Here is a 22,803-nt window from a genome sequence, read left to right as displayed (position 1 = left end):
ATCTTTTCTAACTGTTTTTGAATTGTACTTAGTAAATACTGCATAATACCAGAAGTCATACTGGCCCAAGATGGATCACTTTCTTCTGTTTGGCAAGGTTTGGCAAGGTCTTGGAAAAAATAACAGATTAAACAGGTGTGATGCATGCAGTAGGATCAATTTATAAAGTTATGGGTCAGAAAGGGATCAGAGCTGCCTTGGCATCTGTTTCTCCAGTTATGGGAAACAGCACAGAGAAGTTTACACAGCCCTATAAACAGAAAAGCTTCTACTGCAGCTATGGATCTAGCTTAGAATCATAGAATCATAGAATCATACAGGTTGGAAAAGACCTCTAAGATCATCGTGTCCAACCGTCAACCCAACACACCATGTCCACTAAACCATGTCCCTAAGGGCCTCATCTACACGTCTTTTAAATACTTCCAGGGATGGTGACTCAACCACTTCCCTGGGCAGCCTGTTCCAAGGCCTGACCACTCTTTCAGTAAAGAAATTTCTCCTAATGTCCAATCTAAACCTCCCTTGGCGCAACTTGAGGCCATTTCCTCTTGTCCTATCGCTTGTTACTTGGCAGAACAGACCAACACCCACCTCGCTACAACCTCTTTTCAGGTAGCTGTAGAGCACGATGAGGTCTCCCCTCAGCCTCCTCTTCTCCAGACTAAACAACCCCAGTTCCCTCAGCCGCTCCTCATAAGACTTGTGCTCCAGGCCCTTCACCAGCTTCGTTGCCCTTCTCTGGACACGCTCCAGCACCTCCATGTCCTTCTTGTAGTAAGGGGCCCAAAACTGAACACAGGATTCGAGGTGCGGCCTCACCAGTGCCGAGTACAGGGGCACGATCACCTCCCTACTCCTGCTGGCCACACTATTTCTGATACAAGCCAGGATGCCATTGGCCTTCTTGGCCACCTGGGCACACTGCCGGCTCATGTTCAGCCGGCTGTCAACCAGCAGCCCCAGGTCCTTTTCCTCCGGGCAGCTTTCCAGCCACTCTTCCCCAAGCCTGTAGCGTTGCCTGGGGTTGTTGTGGCCGAAGTGCAGGACCCGGCACTTGGCCTTGTTGAACCTCATACAGTTGGCCTCAGCCCATCGATCCAGCCTGTCCAGGTCCCTCTGCAGAACCTTCCTACCCTCCAGCAGATCAACACTCCCGCCCAGCTTGGTGTCGTCTGCAAACTTACTGAGGGAGCACTTGATCCCCTCGTCCAGATCGCTGATAAAGATATTGAACAGGACCGGCCCCAGTACCGAGCCCTGGGGAACACCGCTCGTGACCGGCCGCCAACTGGATTTAACTCCGTTCACCACAAGTCTCTGGGCCCGGCCGTCCAGCCAGTTTTTTACCCAGCGAAGAGCACACCCATCCAAGCCATGAGCCGCCAGCTTCTCTAGGAGAATGCTGTGGGAGACAGTGTCAAAGGCTTTACTGAAGTCCAGGTAGACCACATCCACTGCCTTTCCCTCATCCACGAGGCGGGTCACCTGGTCATAGAAGGAGATCAGGTTGGTCAAGCAGGACCTGCCTTCCATGAACCCGTGCTGGCTGGGCCTAATCCCCTGGTTGTCCCGGACATGGCTCGTGAGCACCCTCAAAACGAACCGCTCCATGATCTTCCCCGGCACCGAGGTCAGGCTGACTGGCCTGTAGTTCCCCGGATCCTCCTTCCGGCCCTTCTTATAGATGGGCGTCACATTGGCAAGCCTCCAGTCGTCCGGGACCTCCCCAGTTAACCAGGACTGCTGGTAAATGATGGAGAGTGGCTTGGCAAGCTCCTCCGCCAGCTCCCTCAGTACCCTCGGGTGGATCCCATCCGGCCCCATAGACTTGTGAGCGTCCAGGTGGCGTAGCAGGTCATTAACTGCTTCCTCTTGAATTATGGGGGGTTTATCCTGCTCGCCGTCCCTGTCTTCCAGCTCAGGGGGCTGAGTACCCTGAGGATAACCACTCTGACTACTAAAGACTGAGGCAAAGAAGGCGTTGAGTACCTCAGCCTTATCCTCATCCTTAGTGGCAACGTTCCCCCCCGCATCCAATAGAGGATGGAGATTCTCCTTGGCTCTCCTTTTGTCATTAACATACTTGTAAAAGCGTTTTTTGTTGTCTCTCACGACAGTGGCCAGGTTGAGTTCTAGCCGGGCTTTTGCCTTTCTGATTTCCTCTCTGCACGACCTAACGAGATCCCTGTACTCTTCCTGAGTTGCCACAGCCTGGAGCAGCCACAGCTAACATTACTAGATCTACGGACCCAAGCCTCAGTCACACTCCATCACGAGCTGTCAGGTTACAAGGACAGTTTTCTTACTGGTGCCAGGCTGCAGAGGAATCAGCAATGGACATACCTAAATATAAATATATGACATAGTAGACACAAATGTTACTTTCAAGTACTTTTATTTTATTTTCATTCAAAGGGCTGCACAGACCACTTGGTGCCAGATGTCTTCTTAAGAGGGAATTGGTGCCTGTAATATCAGAACATCAGCCTTATTAATTCAGTACATACCTTGAGGCCTATGTTATGTTTCTTCACGCACAGGAGCAAGTTAATCAGGAAATGTGAATTTTAATAATTCCTTAATAATATTTTCTTAATGAAGAATAGGCTTGTATGTGAAATGCGACATGACAAAGCATGGCACGGACTGCGTCCTGTGGATACTTAAGACATGGCATGGGGATTTCTAGAGCCAGATGAATTAATGAAATGCAGATTAAGATGCTAGATCCTGATTCAAAAGTCACCTAGAAACTCCTACTTTCAAAAAAGGTTTAGATCAGGAACTACATCCGAATGATGTAGTTAATGAGTCTTCGTTGTTTTATGATAAATAGAAAATTGCAAATGCAAAATATAACAAGCAAAACAGGAAGATATGGCTTCCTGCTTGAAAAAAATATCCTGTGCGCTAGATGTGGTCAGAGGAACATGAGCCAAGAAAATGCGCACCATGTAGTCAAATATGCTATAACTTCCATAGGAAAAAAATGTAATTGCAAGTCTGTTTCACAGTAAAAGCCAAGAATCATTCTTGTACTGAAAGAACTGTGAGATAAAGATACTTTCTTTGTGCAGCCCATATTGCTTTAGATCAGCAAATACGCTTAAGTATTAATGGCAGAGTTGTGCCTTTAAGCTAGATAATAAGAAAAGTGCAACACTATTCCAATGAAGACATATAGCGAAAGAGACTGTGCAGAAAAATAAAGCCAAATTCGGTTCACTTTCAGGTGTAGAATACAAAACCAGTAACTATCACAACTGCTTCATAAGCCAGTATCATTTAACTTCCGAGTGGTAAACACAAATGTGCCACCTGGATTGGAACTACAAGTTTGCTTAGACATGAAATCATTTTAAAAGGTCACTGCTGCAAATACCACAGAAATGTACAGATGAGTTTAAAAATGTACAGCAGTAAAATTCTCAAATGCCTTCATAGTCTACATTGCCTGAAAATCAGAAATCTGTCATTTACCTGTCCTTGTGCTTTTATGCCCCTCATCAACACAGTATCTTGGCAAATTAATGATTAACATTTTGTGAGGACTCACGGGGTCCAATTCAGAGCTGCTGTATGCAAGTGTAACACACGTTCAACGCATATAGATCGTATGACCAGCATCCAAGCCTAAAAATAAGTAATTTTTCTCATTTAATAAAAGAAATACTTAGCTGTCTATGGTATGACAAACAGTTTATTAGACTATCAGCAACTGTAAGACACCTCAAAGAGGTGAAATTCAAGCACTGTATTCAGTCAAATCACTTTGTATCTGTTCCTTTGGAAAGGATTACTTTATTATTTCGATGCCAGAATTTGAAAACGTGGTCTCCAGTTGCGAGAAGACGTCAGTGCTACAGTCCTCTGAAATCAATGAACTCAGCTTTTCAAGTGAAAATGCCTGCAAAACACTATTTCCTATAGTTCTCAGAAAATAGTCTCCTAGAAAAAAAATGATTCATGGACACTTCTTAAGACAGTGCTGTACTTATATACCGCTCTTACAAAAATACCGTGACAGGTTTAAAAGAATTGTAATAAGAACCTAATACAAGCTTATTGTTTCTTACACACGGTCTGGAAAAGACAACATTCTTTCATTTGTCTCTAGTATATATGTTCATATATATCCTTTGTACAGCCAGTTTGTAACCTGACACCTTTTCATAAGAAATTACTATAAAAACCTATAAACATGCAGCTCCAAACCAGCTCTCTAGACTAATTTTGACAAATGCATTGTAGATTTTAAACATATTCTTATTCTCACTGGCTTAAATGTCACGAAATTGGTACCCAGATAAGTGCCTTATTCGGCATAACAAACAGGAAAAATTTTCTAAAGCAGTTCCTGGCACATCAAAAGACCACAAAGAAAATATCCTTTAAGCCCCGTTAGAGCTATATTAATACCAGGTGAGAGATTTAACTGTAAAAGTAAAATTAAAAAGTGGACTTAGAGTATCCAAAAATTATTTACTACGTTTTGCCATCTTCCTGGCCTTTCCACTTTAGGGACACAATTCAGAAGTTACTTTTAAAAACATACTTGTACAAAGTCTTACCTTGCAATCTGTGTTCTAGTATTGAAGTCAAGAGATCTCATTGAGCGCAAGACTTCTATACATCCCAAGTACTGTAAGGAAAAAGAAACAGTTGGAAAACGTATTATAATTATTCTTGAGTTCTGGGAGAAAATGCAGCTAATCATTAAAAGGCATTGTACAATTCTTATTTTTACATTTGATTTATCCTATGTGTAGGTAGGTTTTTATGATTATGTTCTTGTATGTCACAGATTTGTTCCATAAACATTTTATTTCATTTAAGTCTCAAGTTTGGTTCAACATATCTTTTTATGTTTAATCTAATCACTGTAATACACCTAGTTCATAATGTGTTGGTGTGCTTTTTAATTTTCCTCTATCTTAATTGTTCCATTTTAGATATAAAGTTCATCAAAGTAAAAAATAATATTAATGAAAAAGGAAGTGTGATAAAGGAAATTCATCTAGCATTGGTTAGTAGGAAAATCTTATTTAAGAGGGAGAGAACTAAGCCTCATTAGTACAAAAAAGGTAAAAAATAGCAGGGATAGCTGAAAAGAGCACCAGCAATGTAAAGAGGATTCCTTAATAACCAGCTCAAGGATAGATGGGATTTCATATTTTCATTAATGACACTAGTATAAAGATACAGGAAAATGCTAACAAAATATACTAATAACCCATGCTGGGAGATGGCTTCAACAGGGTCATTCAAGAGACGAATGACATAAAGATTAGCTAATATTAGGAAAAGACCAGACTTATTGACCCAGATTTCTGCCCTGCATCTCCATGAAAAAGAGGGATTACCATTAGAAAATGTATTAAAATATAACAGTATCTATCACAGGAGTGAGAAAAACTCAGGTGAGTCTTCTAGACTTGCTCCCAAAAGTGGGCATAATTTGCATGTGCTGAAGTCTACATGTAGCTACAGCTCGTCAGATATTTGAATAGTGGCTTTGTACAAACCAACTCATGACTGGCATATCCCCTGGCAGTATCTTTGCAGGTAGGTTAAGTACTCAACCACACACTTGACTTTTGAAAGTCAGGGGAAACAGGGATCAGTCTTTACACAATGAGCCTGATAATTCTATTCTAGTACTGTGTTTTTATATGAGTTTTTTATCAGTTTTTACATCTATTTGCAGCGTAATGCAATCTATTTGGGTATGAAACTGGTGCAAAAAATAAGTGTGGCCACCATTTTGTGTCTGTTTGGGAATTTTATTTATACTGAAAAAATGATCTTTTAATTAGAGAATTACTACATGAGTAACTATACTATCTAGAATTCAGCAGTGCTTTTCCTATAGAAACATGTATGTCACAAACTGTTTACAAGCCGAGGGAGTATTTAGTTTGTTTTCACATGTCCATTATTATTTAATTTATTGCTATCAAATCTCATGAAGTCATAACAACACTGAATAAAATAAACTAAAATGTCAAGTGACTCCTATTCATTAAATTGCTCGAACTTGGATTATAATGGCCCACAGTTTCTGGGAAGGGTTGTTTCAAGATCCATTTCCTAGAATTTTTTAGAAATCTCCTGCAATCTTATCTTACGTTTTTGAAAAGCTTGTAAAATCATCATGGAAAATGTCTTGTCTATAGAGATCCTGGCACATGGAGCTTTCAAGCTAAGGGTAATACTCTCAAACTGTTTAGATTAGCATCACTCCTCTCTCAGAACAAAATTAGGTAAACCTTGTATCTTATTACAAGTAGATTCCTTTTTTACATATACTTCTGCCTGAGTACTTATAGCATCCAAAACAACATTTTCAGGCTCTGATGCAGGAAGTTAAGCCTTTAACTCTATTTTTAAGTATCTCAGAGGGTGATTTGATTTGCTCAGAGATGAAGTTTGTTAAACATCAATTGAGATAATCAGCTGAAGTCAGTTAAGTTATGCCAATATATGGCAATGAAAGATGTTTTCCTGTACTCTTTTTGTGTCATTTTGCTTTAGTTCTAGGCTGCTTTTATAGACAATTTTTCCCAAATATTTATTTCATATGAGATACTTTTATAATTAAATATGCTGTAAATTGTATAACTATGCAAAGGTATCCTGGTGATTTTTTGTTACGGAAATACTTGGTTTTCATTATTTCGTCAACCTGTTCATTTAGACCGCTCGATACTAAAACACCCTTGGATTGCAGTTGGTCCTTCACTTATCTATATTTACCACAAGTCTTTTAAAGCAAAGTAACTATACAATTTTGAGAACCAGCAAACTCTGGAAGGCAGTTTGACAAGTACATGCAGGCATGCAAATAAATACACAAACACATGTGCACACAAGTCACTGTCAAAATAAACACACAAATAATTAGACAAATACCCATAAACATACTCAGAAGGCGTGCATTTAGACTCCTTTGAGTCATACTACCTGATCTGCATTAACAAAAGTAGAGACAAAACCAGACTGAAGAAAGGTCAGATGGAAAAATTACCCTGTGCTTGTTTTACGTATAGCACGGAGACAGCTGAACACAACATAGTAAGGCTTGTGGTACTCCTGACTGATCAAGGCAAAGATGGCAACTGATTTTCTGGGATAAAAGATGTGAACACTTAATCACCACGGCATATTTTCAAGTAACGAAATTACTATAATAACTGACATTCAAAAGGTCCAAAGGCCAACTACAGGGACATATAACTCACCTACTGCTATGCTTCAATTATTCCCCAAGACCAACATTGCTCTCTAAAAATATCCATTTGAAGTACATCCTGACAAGGATCCACAGAAAGGAGACATACAACCAAGATAGCAAGTAAATAAATTATTCATTTATTTCAACAAATAAATATCCTGATTAAAAAGAAATGCTATCTTTTGCTTTAGGCATTCCATGAAACATTTAAAATATAGTTATAAAACAGTCTACTTCTAAAAAGGCTCCTCTTCACCTAGCACTTAATGTATATTCTAACCAACCAGCTATGTGCACTGTGATATTTATGAGCTCCCACTAGCATCCTCCCTCTCATTGCTCAGGAAACAAATATACCGAGATGCAGCCCACCTTGAAGAAGGAAGATGTGGGAGTACCAGTTCCAAGCTCTCTCAGATAACGTTCTGCTTCCTGTCTACTTTTTGATATTTGAATGAGTTTCCAGCTTGTATACCTTCATTGAATGGTACTATGCCCCGAGGAAAGTGTCTTTCATATGAATGAATACCTTCCCATTCAGAGGTTTTAGATTCATAACTAGTACTTTGCACGCTAAACAGCCCCTTGCAGAAGCTGATGTAAGTCTAAAAGCAGAGTGCCACATACTCCTGGGACCTACCTCTCTCATTGCATGAGGTTCCAACATCCTTACTAGTTAAGATTTTTCCAGGTAATGTAAGAGAAGGCCATATATCCCAGGTTTCTGGTTTGTCCCATAGGTGAAGATTTTTTCCATATTCCCTAAAGTACCTCTGCCTTCTCCACGACACAGTCAGAAAATTCTTAACAACTAAAATTTTGTACTGTACCTGTGTAAGAAAGGGTATTGAGTTCTCCCAACATTTGTCAGAAACAGAAAGTTCAACACAGAAGCACTGAGTACATTCATCTGCTGGGAGTGAAGGGAAAAGGCAAACGAGGGCAGTCACTGTCAGAGATGCCTTTTGCCCCACGAACATGAACAGCCTTCTTCAGTGTTTCCTAACAAGCTTCTTCAAAAGACCAAGTTACTGGAAGCAATCTTCCATTGTTTGACTCAGAAGCCAGTAGTAACAAGAGCAACAAATATTTTTATAAAAACATAGCAAGGTGTAGCCCCATACAGCACTGCAGTAGTCCAACGTAGGAGTGACAAATGCTTGAATGCTTGAATGGCATATGCACGTCTAACAGCAGACAAGCGTCTGCCCAGATCATGGGTAGCATGAGGATCTGCCCATCACCTACTCTCAAACAACATAAGTACTCCTAACTTCTGAGTGAACTACTGGAGTATCATTAGCTTACCAAAACTGCATGGGTATTCTTAGTAAATTAAGATAGACTGGTTTTGATCTGTGTAACCATATGACGATCACGGAGTCTGAGTGGTTCACAACATCGCAGATCGTACCTGCAACACGCAGAGCCTCGTCCAAGTTAATATAAGAGATAACATGGTTACACCAGCAAACAGACATGCGCTTGCATTGTTAGCCAAAAATTAGCCAGTGCCTTCAGATATCGACGTACCTGAAACCTGCACTAACGTTGCATAGCTGCTGCTAATAGCCTGGGGGCTCAAAAAATAGATTCAGATTCCCAGGGTTCTGGGTGGTGTATGCAGATCCAGTTTTTGAAAATAGAAATCCCTGAAACATAGTACAAGACACCCTGCAATAAGCCGGTCAATACACTGCAAGTTTCTCACCCACAGGCTTAGGCTGTGCTTTTGCTTAGCAAGTATGCAAAAGTGAGCACCTTTTTACTTGCCACATCTGTACCTCATGCCTACATTTTCATGATTCCTTTTTCAGGGGGGGTGTTTATTTGTTTGTTTATTTTTGTGGGGTTTTTTGTTTTGCATTTTATTGTTGTTGGCCAAAGAGCTAGTCTGGAATTAAAGTATGCCATGAAAGTAAATGAGTAGTTAGTATTCATTGACTGGTGCTAGTTAACTCCCTTATTTAAAAATAAGAGATTTTACTTCAAATTCAGATTATGTTGCTTCTATTGCAACACGCATTTATTTATGCATCAAAATGACACCTCCTTCTAATTTCAGATATCATCATTAACAGCCAGAGGGGCTTGTAAAATGATCACTAAGAGTTCCACAATGTTCCACAATACTTACAACTTACTTTCAAGTTTGCAGTCTACCCTAAATCATATTAAGATTCAAGCCTAGACACACCCTAACAAACAGCCCAGGACTTGATTTCAAGATAAATTCGTCCACATTTAACTGGGGACGCAGTCAGGATTTTTAACATCCATATTGCTGCATAAAAAGGAGAAGAAGAAAACACAAAAGCAAAGTCATAGCCAGAGACTACAGGATTGATAATTACAGGTATCTTACCAAATTAGTTTTTCTCTTTAGCAAATAAAAAACAGTAAACCTGAATCCTTTTGCTATCATATTAGATGAATTTCCCAGCTTAACTGAATTTACAATAGCCACTCTCTAAACCACTGAAGAGAAAAAAAAAACCAACCCAAAACGAACAAGGAACTGTGATCAGAAGGTGTTCCCTTTATAAACTAAGTAAAAGAAAAATAATAATAAATGCCACAATACTTCCTAATTTTTTAAATTGTGCTTTAACCAAACATTTATTACCTTGAATACCTTACTAATTTGACTGAGACATGCACCACAATTACTTAACTCAGCTAATCAGCAGGAAAAGATCACAAAAAGAGAAGATAGCTTATCACAACATACATTTGCTTCTTTACTTCATAAGGAGATCATAGTGTAGTTATACGTATTTGATTAAACTACACAGTATCCTGTAGCAGTAAATTTATTAATTTTGTGAAGACAGCGGAATCTTAGAAACATTACAAATTCATGAAAATACTAAACTTTTACATTGAAAGAAGAAGTGAGAAAAATACATTTTTCTGAAATACTTCAGGCACATCTGGCAATATAAAATCCTTGCCAATCCATAAAATAACCCTCTAATTGGTGGCTGCCAGTCTGCCAGCTACTTCGTTGTATCCATCCGCTAACAGAGGCAGTAAGAAGTCATTGACAAAAATCTGTCTGAAGAAATACAGTAACAATACAGTCCTTGCTATTTTTTAAGATAAACTGGGTACAGAGTTATACATAGAATTTGGAATACATAATTATCCTTTCAGTCACCCATAGCAAAATGCCTTACCCTTTGGTAAAGCACCTCCACAGAAGGCTGTAAAGATACTGGCACGCGGCAGGAGGACCTCTCCTTCCACGTCTTCAGGAGGAAAGGTAACTGCTTGGCACTTTTGCAGACAAATCTTCTATCCTTACTCATGCAGCCTATACAAGCACATAAAGCCTCCACACCAATAGCTTTGCACCCTTTGAATTTGACGTAGTGTGCACACCCCTGTACCAGGCTAGCTCATCAGGTTTGTGTGGGAGGCAGAGAAGGTCTGGAGGCATGGCTCTGCATCCAGGTAGATGTGGGAAACCTCTTTTTAATACGAAACAGTGGCTCCTCATCTTGATCACAACAAATGGCCCAGACCTAGAAAACTGACCTTCATGAGTTCTTCTTCACTTAGATTCTCTCATTAGCAAAGCAAAATGGAAAGGAAAGAAGGAAAGGAGAGGAGGAGCGTGTGCTAAGTAACAGTGGGGATGCATCGCATGTTACCCACAAACCTAGCAAGCTTCTTCAGGGGTTATCCTCGTAAGCACAGTTACCTTTAACTGCAATCATTTGCTAATAATGCTTAGTCTTTAACAACAGCTAATACTGACCGGTATTTACAGCACTCACATAATTTTGTACAAAATTTTGTTTCCGACAGTAATGATTCAAAATATGATGTGCTTATACAGCATCTTGAAAAGCATAAATCCTCTCGCCAGTTACCAGAAAGACTTTCAAACCTTTTCAAAACAGGTAAATGGTTCATTTAGTCAGGAGGCAGCCTATGTTTTTAATTCACATTGAATAAAAGGATTGCTTTAGAAGGAGGGGTACCCTGAAGACATTTCTACATAGCAAAGACTGAAGCTGTCGTGCATATTCCATCAGTACAGCAGACAAGAGGTAGGTATGAGCTGATGTCATGAGCAGTTATGAGGACTGAAGACTGTGGGAAGCTCCTAAGGCTGAATTCACACTTGGAATCTTTTAAATATAGTTACTGCATTTATACTGGACAAGAGTATATATAAAGGGACTTTATACATATAATGCTAGTCTTGGACCCAAGAATGTGGCTCAGTTACCCAACTGGGACATAGATCTTGGTGGGAGCTCGGTAAATCTTTCTGGACTCAACGATCAGCTAGCCCACTGGAGCGCAGGAGATACTTCTGAAGCCAAACGAGAACAGAAGGTAGCAGTATAGGGATCTCTGTATCACCAAAAAGGCAGCATTTTCTGAGGACCTGCACTCTAACGTGCAATACACTTTTTTTTTTTTTTTAACCTTAACAGCTGCCCAGTGTTAGAAGGGTGTTTGCCAAACCTTGGGCAAACCTCTTCCTGAGGGTGAAGAACTGCTGTACATTGTCCTGCCATCACCGTGGCAAACATCCCATCCAAACTCAAGCACCACAGAAGTCTGCCGGACACCCTTTCACTGCAGGTGTTGCTGATAATGCAAAGCACTCATCAGGCAGATGAGGCAGCCTTGGGCAAATACCGGCTACCATCGACTGAGCAGATAGCAACGCGGTGGGAAGAAGGTCTCACATGCACACAACCATTCAGATTTTTGTCAGCGTACCTAGATATTTTAAGCAGAAGGATGGAATAGAAGATTAGTTCTGTGACATTTCTAATATAGGGTGAGTTACAATATTAGAAAAAGCTGTGGGCAGAAGCAAGACTGGATATTCAGAGAGAAATAAATTTGTATGAGCAGTAGTCACAGAGCTTTAAGTCAGCTGCTAGAGATTTCAGTTTCTCTGGTAGTGTTGGATGTAAATATTTGCCTTTAAATGCTCTGCTTAGCTATCACGTAACAAGATACTGAGATCTTACCTAACCTGAGTGTTATTATCCCAGCCATGCCATAGTCTCCTGCCCTTACCTCCCCGTGGGGCCAGACACACCTTCAGGACTACCTGAAGACGCAGATCTCTGAGGGCACCTGATGCCTGTGCTTTACCAGCATACGCTGAGGGACTCGCTCTGTACCTCTGCCCTGTGCTTCCCTGGTATCTGCACATGGGCACACCTGCTCGGGGGAGCAGCGATCCTGCGTGAAAGAAACGCTTGTTCTGAATGAGGAAAAGGCCCCATATTTAGACATCGTCAGAATCTAACACCAAAAATGTGTCATAAACATATGCTGTCGTGAAAAACAGAAAGGCACTCTTCTGTGCTTTTATACTTCTGCAGTTGGTAATTTTTATACCAGTAAGTAATCATGTATAGAGCTTTACAGTGAATCAATATTTCCCCCAAAGGCTTTTTTCTCATTAAAGAATGCATGTTCTAATCCAGACAGAAAACTCTAAGATTGATTGAATGGAAATGGAACAGAAAATCTAAAAACAAGTCTTCTTCGGGGTTCAACTACAAATAAGCCTTGACCCTTCGGCTGTAAATTTATCATCACAAATTGCTCCACAAGACAAGTAAACTAACAGAGCTTCTGAACTCGTACAAACGATGACGGATATGACTGTCAACAGGTCTGCATTTCTCTTGGAACTAGGTGGTTCGCTTCTTCAATAATGGGTGAGAAGAGAACACAGTTCTCCCAAGAATATCTCCAATTTTGGCCAACACCTAGCTCTTTCCAATTTCTTCTTGTACAATAACTGGCTTCTGTAGTATAAAAATATTTTAAATGTCTCTGTATGTGCAGACCTTAACAATTCTTAACTGGTCAATGTTAGCCTACTCTTTCAACAAACTGCCTTATCTTGTTTGAACACAAGGCTCAGGTGTGCGCAACTGTAATAATAAAGGGATTTAGGAGGCAAACACATGTATTTTGTGCATGAGATTAGTACCTTCCAGAAATTACTTCTATGATTTATATACTTTGATTCGTTAATTAACACATTATTTTTAGTATAATTCAATGCTATCTTGGCAACTTATGATGTTTACAATGTATTGCTTGTCTATTTTGTTCTTTGCACTGAATGCTTGGATTTTCAATAACAGGAATGCTGCTAAAATTATCCTATTAAACTATTTTGGTAAAAGAGGTAACCTTCATAAGCTCTTGATTTAATTATCATAGTAGAATTATAAAACATTTTCATAAGAGGCTGCAGGAAAATAAGACTTTCTCTGTATGTCTGTGCCTTGATATATTTTGATTCACTGCACCAAACAGAAACAGTGTTTGTTTAGCATCCAGAGCACAAAATAATAAAAAGAAAGGTCACATTTTAAAATTTTCACTGCATGACTGTGAGTCACTGCGTATTTGCTAGACGTCTAGCTTTAATCATGTAAATCCTTTTACAGTGAATTTCCTGAAGATTTTCATAAAGGCTTTCAGTCATAAGTAAAGCGAGACTGACTTCCAGAGGGATTCTGGGATCTGCTGTAAAACAAAGTGCCTAGCACTGACTAATTAATACTGAAAGGCTGTGAAACTTTTTCATCTAAATGAATTCATCCTAAGTCTAACCTACTGCCAGTAGAAAAAACAGATTCTAAACAATGGAAGGCAACTATATTGTTCTATTTCACACGTCTTTCTTGCATTGAGTTGCTTAAATGATAAAAAAGAATCAATCCACATTAACATGACAAAATGTAATTTTTATTTATATATACCTACTTTTATTTATATATATTATATATATGCTTGTATTTTATATATATATACACAGACCTTCAAATCCTATATATTGATTTCAAGCATGCACAAATATACAGTGCCACTGTTACTAAGAATGCTTATCAAGAATCCTTGAGTCTAAAGAAAAGGTAATTTTTTATTATTTCTCAAATGCAGTATATAAATATTTATAACTATTTTAAAGTTTTGGTTGGCAGCTGTATATACTTATTAATAAACTGACGAATACTATTATATATAAAAAGATATCAAGATTTGCCAACACTCTGAAAAAGCTGGAAATAGGTTATTCCTTTTTCTCCCACAGTGATCAGAAAACCTATCAAGTCCTTCTTCAGTAGCTAGGGATTCATATAAACAGAGGCCTTGGAGAAGATATGAATACCTGTTGAATGCCTCCACATCTTGTTGACGATGAGGCGCAGAGAGAGGACAGCATTTGCAAAAGAAAACGTGCCACCAATATCAGGACAGAAGGACAGAAGGTAGAACAATACAATACTAAGCAATACTGTGTCTGTTAACACAATTCTGAAATATGATGAAGATTTTACATGACTATTACCAGTTGCTGGGGAAAGGAGATATCTGAAGAAAAGCTGTGCAACGTGCAGTATTTTCATCATATTTCAGAGTATAGTTTCCCTCTGTTGATTGAACGTATTTTTGCTTGATTTTACTAGAATGAACTGGATTTTTTCTACTTTTCCTGTATCAGAGTTGCAGACAGGAGTAGTTGTAGATATCTCCACACAACATGAGAATATGGGGCATCTTAACAGTAAGAAAACAATTTAAAAGTTTATCCCATAAACCTCCGTAAGAAAAGAAGAATCCATTCTATTTGGGATACGTCTACAATTCTCAGTAGATATTAACAGTGGTTTTACATTTGTCCCCTGTGAAAGCATTCTGGCAGCATCTCACAATCAAATCACACAGTAATGATTCAGAACGCCTTAAAAAAAACAAGGACAAGGTTTCAGCTAGGGGAAGAAGAATATATTTTATCTTACCATGAAAAGCAATTTCTTAAGTTAAGTCTAAGGTCTTACTTCTTGCTAGTAAGGCAAAAGATACTACTGGGAAGCAAATTTTGCTTCCGACAATCTTCTAATCTCCATCTCAAATGGGGTTGAAAACAACACATCTTCAAAGAAAATACCTTTTTCTTATTTCTTACTCGTATGCGGATGAAATAAGATTGTCAACATCACGCTCAAAAATATTTACGCAGTACAGATGCTAAGTGGACTGGGCTTTCACAAGACTCCACAAAAATCCCGTATCAGTAGCTTTGCATGTACAATATTTCTTTCATTTTTATTTTAGAGATGTATGTTTTTGCGTGCAAAAACTCAGAAATGCTAGAACCAGAAGTGCACACACTGGACAACAATTTATTCTATTATTTTAAATGTAAACACATTCTGCATTATGCCTCAATTTTTTGTATGTGCCAAAAGTTTTCTTTAAAAAAGGCTACATTTGGGAAAAATTTTAGTTCTATACTTTTCAGGTTTAATTTTAAAAATATATAACACAGGGTGAATGCAATTACTGCAGTGTGATATTAATCAGTGTGAACCACTTCGAGTATGCACTGCAGTATCACAGATGAATTGTTTCATTGTCACAGTTGCATACTTCAATTCTGTTGAAGTATGCAGACTGTTTTCCTAGCTACCTTGAATATCCACGAAGATATATTCCCCTTTAAAGCACCATGCAGATTAGTTCTAGCAGCTTATGTTCTGCATCAGAATTCCTTTAAACCAAACATACAAAAGTTTCTGCAGCCAAAACGTTATGTTTCAATAGCTGAAAATCATAATTAGACATTTGAAACCATAAATATGGACACTGTAAATATATCTAGATATTAAAGAATTTATACTACCTCAGTTATTACGTAGAACTGCTTGATGAAGAGTATTATTAAAGCACAGACCCAGAAGATGGAAGATCTAACAGGTGCTTTTCCACTATGCCGAATATAAACCTATGCTACGTATCTGAAATGCTACATGGCTATGGTTTCAAAATTGTACATTTGGAGGTGTGGCTTAGGAAGGACCTGTCACTGTTAAAACTGAAAATCCAAAACATAGAGGCAGGGAGAGGGAGTCCTTTTTTATATCAATGCTGCACATATCTCTGGTCTCCATCACAAGAGTCCAGCAATTAAAACACATCTTTTTCCTCAATCTTTAACTTTCTTATGCTTAAGCTATAGTTACTTGTGTTCACAGTAAGAGCGCCCAAAAGATGACCCCCAATGTACAGACAAAGGAATAAGGTGAGAGACATCCCAGGTTGGATTTAAAGCATGAAAAAAATCTCTAAAAGGTCTTCTTACAGCATAAAGGCCACGAAGAATCCCAGCAGAGCAGCTCTGGGGGGCTGGGGGCACCACCACGCCCTATTGGCCCCGACCGGCCTTGCTTGGGACCCCTCCCCATCACCCCTGCCCAAAAACCCCGAGGTCAGTGTCAGCTCAGGATGGGCCCCCGCAGCTCCCAGCTTGTGCCCCCCGCACCCAGCAGCCCTGCTCTTCCAGCTCCTTGGCGGAAATAAACATAAGGCACGAGAGGGTTCATACAATGCTTCTATTTACTTAGTGCTCTCTGCTTATTTTATGACTATAAAATTAATTTACAAAAGGTTCAAAACGACAGAAAGATACGTCTTCAACAATCAGTATTTTAAGTTTTCTCTTCCAGAGTGGGCCTGCTTCACGTGCAGGCTATTTATCCAATATAACTATTGCTGTAACAAATGAACCGTTACAGAACAGTCTCAAATCCAGGGGTAATCTACACTACATAAATAACAGTATTTTAAGTAGTCTCAATCTTGTTTCAACTTGAAAAGTCTGCTGCACCTAACTCTACAGGCTGCTCATCAATTCTGCTTCTTCAGATGTCTCTCACATAACTTACTCTTTCTGCTTATCATTGAGCAACTTGAATTGCAATTCATAACGCTGATTTAAAAAATACATTCATAAATATTGCTCACTTCAAGCTCACAACATATACCAGACTAAGCCTCTAACATGAACAAAACCTATCTTGTATCTCACTGCATCCAGGGTATTCTCCACAACTCTCATCCTACAAAACATCCATATATCATATGAACTTTGAGCTTATAAGCAATTTATTGTTTTTTACAAAACATTTTTAGGTACGCATTTCATAGGGAATCTTACGTTCTCCCTGTCTGCTGTGGCATGCACTGTGTGCTGGGTGACCTTCTTTGACAACTATTTCAAGTGCATCGCAGAAGACCATGATTCAAAAGTAGCGTCTGCTGACCTGGGCAAAGCTGTCTTTCTGTCCCTTCAAAATTTCTGCTCTAATTTCTGCCATAAATGTGCTCAGTTTGCAAACTGAAAACATATTTTCTGATTTGCTTATTCTGCCTACCCAGCTAGAGACCTTTTACAGCAGCAGACCTTCAATCTAGCAACTTTACAGAGCTGTTGGGTCTGGTGGAAGAGCACTGCACTTCGGTGTTGCCTAAGTCTCACCTCTATCAATAATTTCCTGGACACCCTCAAGCAAATGACTTAAATCCTCTACATGTTTATTTCCTCTTCAGTAAAATCAAAAGTTTGATACTTCGCATTAAATAGTACTTTGTATTAAAGCTTGTAAACAAACATCACTTTGTAGAGCACGAGGTTCTATTAACAATGAGTGTTGCATAAGAGCAACATCATCGGCATCATCATCATCATCATCATCATCATTATATTATTATTATTATTATTGTTGTCATTATTATTGTTGTTATTATTAATCCTACAGTAGAGTGAGCCAGACTTCATTGCCTTCTTACCGCTGCTGAAGTGCTGTAAGAGAAACAGGTTCCACGCATCTGCCAGCGCAGCTTGATTTCATACCAGGCCCTCGTAAAGCTCATTAATTCTGAAGGTTTTTATCATGCCTGAGTATTGTTAAGGATAACAGTCACTTAGGAACAGGACCATACTGGGGACTGCCTTCATAGTTTCTGTCTCTGACCCAAGAAAGACTTTGGGTAGATTCAAAACACTTTGCTGATATATTTTTAACAGCTTCACACTTAATTATTTCCTTTCAGAAGGAGACTCTGCACAGTTTATCCACCTGGACTTTTCTCTTCATTCCTGCTCAGACTTTAGAAAAAAGTAAGTAAAAATGAATGACACTGTAGCATCTGCACTCAACATGTGGCCACAAAACATGGCCCCTACATTCGGTGGCAAAGGTGGTGTTTCTGAAACATTCTAATTTCTCCGGAAGTTAAGGGTACTTTTAAAATGTCCTGTGGTTAATTAAGGCAGCTTGTCTATAAGAAAAGAGACAATTCTGCTTCTGATAATTACTTCATCAGAGATATGCAGTGTCAAATGTCAGTCAGAATGCTGGTATCCAGTGAGACATGCACTCCCTCGTATAATTCCTATGCTAGTAAGAGCCAAAAATGGGAATAAAGGCATGTTAGTACAACAACATATCCAGAAGGATGGAAATGGTGCTGAGCAAGTTAAGATAATATCTTAAGATAAAATATCTCTTTTTCAATCTTGTCCTTATTATTTAAGGTATTCGGTCAACTTATGTCTCTAATTTAAGGATTTGTTCTGAGATAACAAAAAAGACAAAAATCCCTGTACCAGCAAATATAATGTGATAGTGCTATGGAAAAAAGGCCTAGACAGCTTTTTCTGTTTACCACACATTATTTTCTTTGTGTGTCCCTATACCCTGTTTATTTTTACCTTTTATCTTTTTGCTTGCCATTCCTGTCTAATTTCAAAGGGCCTTTTTTAGTCTTTAAACTTTTAGCTGTGACTTGGATTGTCTGAGTCAACCTTTTGAGACTGAAATCTTTCCCGGCCCTATGAAAAACTTACTTGAAAAATCTAGGGGAATATCTATCACTTATTAAACAAACATTCCAGATTACCCTTATTAAATTGCACCCAATCCCCTTCTGAAAACAAAAGATGACTGGAAATGTGGTTGCACCGAGTCCCATCATTATTCCCATCACAACTCAAATGGACAGGCTCTGCCTCAGACCTGCCTGGAGCAGCCAAAGATAGAGCTGCATCGCATTTTATCATAAATATATAGAATCAAATGAAATATGAATATTGCATGACTATGTAGAACTGCAGAGAAGCAATACTGAACCCATCTTCCTCTACAACTACGGAATTTGTTTCACTGCTTAGGGGAGTAAATCACCCTGAAAGAGTGTCAGTAGCTGGGAAGGCTGGTTGTCTCTGGCAGTATCCCAGGGCAGATCTGCACTTTTCCCATTGCAAACAACAAGAAAATTTAATATTGATACTTTGTGCATTCACTTCAACTTTCTACTACAAAACAAAGCCAGGCTGCAGCACAAGTATAGCCAGTGTGTTAATGGAGACAAGGTTCCTCAGTGGGTTACGTGGCTAGGGGACAAAGCAGTGCCCTGTCACTGGGACAAAGGAGTGCCTTGTCTCCAGCAGCAAAGAAAGGCATGGGTTTTCCCTGAAGATCTCAGTTCATCTGTGTGTTTTCTTTATGTTTGTGGCAGTAGATATTTACATTGGGCACATGGTATTCTTACTGTAACTGTTATTTGAAGACAGGTAAAGAAACCAACAACCCAATTTCCAAGGAAAAACAGAGAAGGAATTCTGTCTGAATGCAGTTTTACCTCCTAAACTGACCAGCTAAATTCATTTGTGGATTTTAAAACTGTAAATAACTAGCAGGACTGTATAATTTTTGCTTTAAAAAAATACAGTTCTGACTTTAACTATTCAAATCAACATTAACAAATTGTGTCACTCATTAAATAACCCTAGGTGTGGAAATTATGCCAAAGCTTCCAAGGCATTTTGCAACACTCCAAATGTACTGCAGACCAGACATTCACGTTGAGAGTTGACTCCTTCAGCACCAAATCATTACGTGCTTTGCTTTCTATGAAAGGTGTACAAATGTACAGTAATAGTACTTGATTCATGTAATTGGAATAATATTATAATTAAAGACTCTACTGTATGATTTTTGCTCGTAGGATCTGATTTAATTTCTGTGAGAAATGCTCTTTTCAAATCAGTGGGCTGTACAACAGACCCACAGTGTTTCAGCTCCATGGAGCTCAAAAAAGAGGTTTTCGACAAAGCAACAGGCATCAATATCGTTCTTTCATAGCCCAAATAACAACAGTGAAAGAAAATGCGAAGGATACTGACTGATTGCAAAGGAATATGGCCTACTAGGAGGGATTAATTGCTAAAACCAATGCTGTCTTCGACATTTACTTCTCTCTCCCCTAACCTGCATGCATGCAGCTTTAAAATCCATGGTGATAAGCCAGTTTCGTAAGTCTTCGAGCTCTGGCTAACACTGTTTGGGTACCTGGGTTGAGGATAGCAGACTCTGAACTGAAGGATCAGTATTCAGTCCTATTATCACCATATGGCTGAAACACACAACTCACTTCTTAAACATGTAAACCTCATTACAAAAAGGATGCTTTGGGACTGTGTTCCTTATTATTAGAATCACACGCACAAAATCCTACTGAGTATGTTTTTACTCAGGCCATGTCAAACTATCAGTGATTAACACTACTGCAGCTTGACTGATAGAAGCAGAATTTAAATCTGATAAAAAAAAAAAAAAAACAACAAAACCCAAACAAAAAAAACTTGCACAAATTTTTCTATAAGGAAGGAATATAAATTTAGCATCAACCAAAAAGAGGAACTAAAAGGTCTTGCTCTAACGTTAATATTCTTCTTTTTTTTAACAAGTAGATTGTAAATTTGACTTTATATCTATTTAAAGGAGTAAGAAGGAAGCAAGAAATCCTCTTCTTTTTTTCTTACAGGCTACGCTGGATACCTTTCAAACAGGTGAGCAAAGAGTACCACCACAAAGCCACGAAGCATTGGTATCTTGCTCCTACTTCAAACCATCAGCAAATCAATTCTGCTTAGAGCAGAAAGAAAAAAAGAGTAACATTCTTCCAAAGAGCCCTGAAGTCTTCTAGGGGAAGGCTGCATATGTTGCAGTTTCCACCACGTTAGCTCCACTTAAGGCTCTGCTTCGCAGTCTGGGTTAGCCACTAAAGAGAAAAGTAATTTTGTAAATTCTGTGTCTACTTGCAGAGATCTGCTAAAATCACAGCTGCCCTGCATATACGTTAAAGGGAATACTATAGTACAGAATAAAAGGATGCAATAAGAGCATGCAACACAGCAATTCAGTTTATCCTTAAGCACATACTTAACTTTCAGCATATAGGAATAGCCTCTATTATTTCAGTGAGAATATTCCTGTAAACAGTGTCATGCAGAAATGTTTGCACAACTGAAGCCTTTACTTGGTGATGTGTTTGAACAGCTTCACAAAAGATGTCTATTTTCCTCATCAGATGTAAATCGCTGTTATCCCCTCCCAAGACATGAAAGTGTTAAAATGTTAAAGAAATAATTGTATTTAGGATTATACTCTTTAGGGACTTTGCTATAATATTAATAATTTAATATGCTTTTCACTGAAATATTATTTGCCTGGCTTGCGGTGCTCCTTTTAGATGAAATCCCTTTTCCTTCCTATCTCTCAGATACTATCTTTATACCTGTTTGTTAACACTAGATTTACCCAGGTCTGTTCTATACCACTGGCTTGGTTTTACAGTTCATTAGCTCTTTCAGATATATTGTATATAAAATTATGCTATAGTATTTTGGGTTAATTTAGTTTTGAACTGCTGAGAAACAGCATTTTAAGCTCATCAACGTTTGTTACAGAACCCAACCACGAGTTACCTAAAGACAGACATACATTTGCCTCTTGACTGTTGATTGTGCTCTTAATTAAATGTAACAAAACCCAAAACATCTATGGCATTACCCAGTTAAACTCATCAGTAGACATTTATCATTGGAAACAAACAGATTTCATTGAAACATTTAACTACTGTTACTTTACACAGTTTTACACTTTTGTATTATATGTATTTGTTTTTCTGACAACATGAACATTTATAATCACTCCCTATAGTAATCAGTCCCTCTATGGGGAAAACACTGAGCTCTTCAATGACTTCCGTCACAGCGAACTATTTCTTCTTTTTTTCATTAATCCATGATTTGTTAAACTGTTCAGCAGTTGTGTTAAATAAAATATCAGTACCTCACCACTTTATGTCCCCTAATATGTCCCTTAATACAGCTATGGTCATTGTCTAATTTGTTACAAAAACATTTTTTTGTTTTTGTGAAAATTTTCCCATTAAAATAATATATAAAAATGCAATGTGAAATCCACAGGGTAAAGGAAATACAGAAAGTGTCAGTATTTTTATGGCTGAAAAGAATCCCATCACAGCAGACCATGAAGATCAGAACACGGTCCCTGTTTACCATAATCCTACACCCATTTTTAAGCATTAGAGTTACACTGCCCATTTAAAACATGCGTAATATGTGAAAATGTGAGGACAGCAGTAAAGTTACAGTACAGTTACTTTGTGTCTCTTACTTCAGAAGATTCCAATGTGAGTTATCAAACTGCCCAGTAGTTTGATATTTACCCTGTCCCATAGGTAATTTTCTTCTTTTGAATGTGGATTAATGAGAAAATAGTAACCCAGTGCACATTTTACATACAAAATGATAAAAGCTTTGCTGGTTAACAACAAATCTAATTTTTGTCTCGTTTAACTAATGGCATATGGAATTTTCTGCAAGGCATATGGTACTAATTAAACATGGTACG

General features: G+C 38.6%; 1 protein-coding gene across 1 annotated transcript in view; it reads right to left on the bottom strand.

Annotated features, from left to right (window-relative positions):
- SHC3 (SHC adaptor protein 3) overlaps positions 1 to 22,803 on the bottom strand; it is a 58,231-nt gene that overhangs the window by 32,375 nt on the left and 3,053 nt on the right. The window contains exon 2 of the mRNA XM_075138183.1: positions 4,575 to 4,645. Within this exon, the coding sequence (XP_074994284.1) occupies positions 4,575 to 4,645 (71 nt within the window). The remainder of the gene's footprint in view (positions 1 to 4,574; positions 4,646 to 22,803) is intronic.

This window comes from Calonectris borealis, chromosome Z (genome assembly GCF_964195595.1).
Source record: "Calonectris borealis chromosome Z, bCalBor7.hap1.2, whole genome shotgun sequence".
Taxonomy (NCBI): Eukaryota; Metazoa; Chordata; class Aves; order Procellariiformes; family Procellariidae; genus Calonectris; species Calonectris borealis.
Note: the sequence above shows the minus strand (reverse complement) of the source record. Positions and strands in the feature narration are given on the sequence as shown.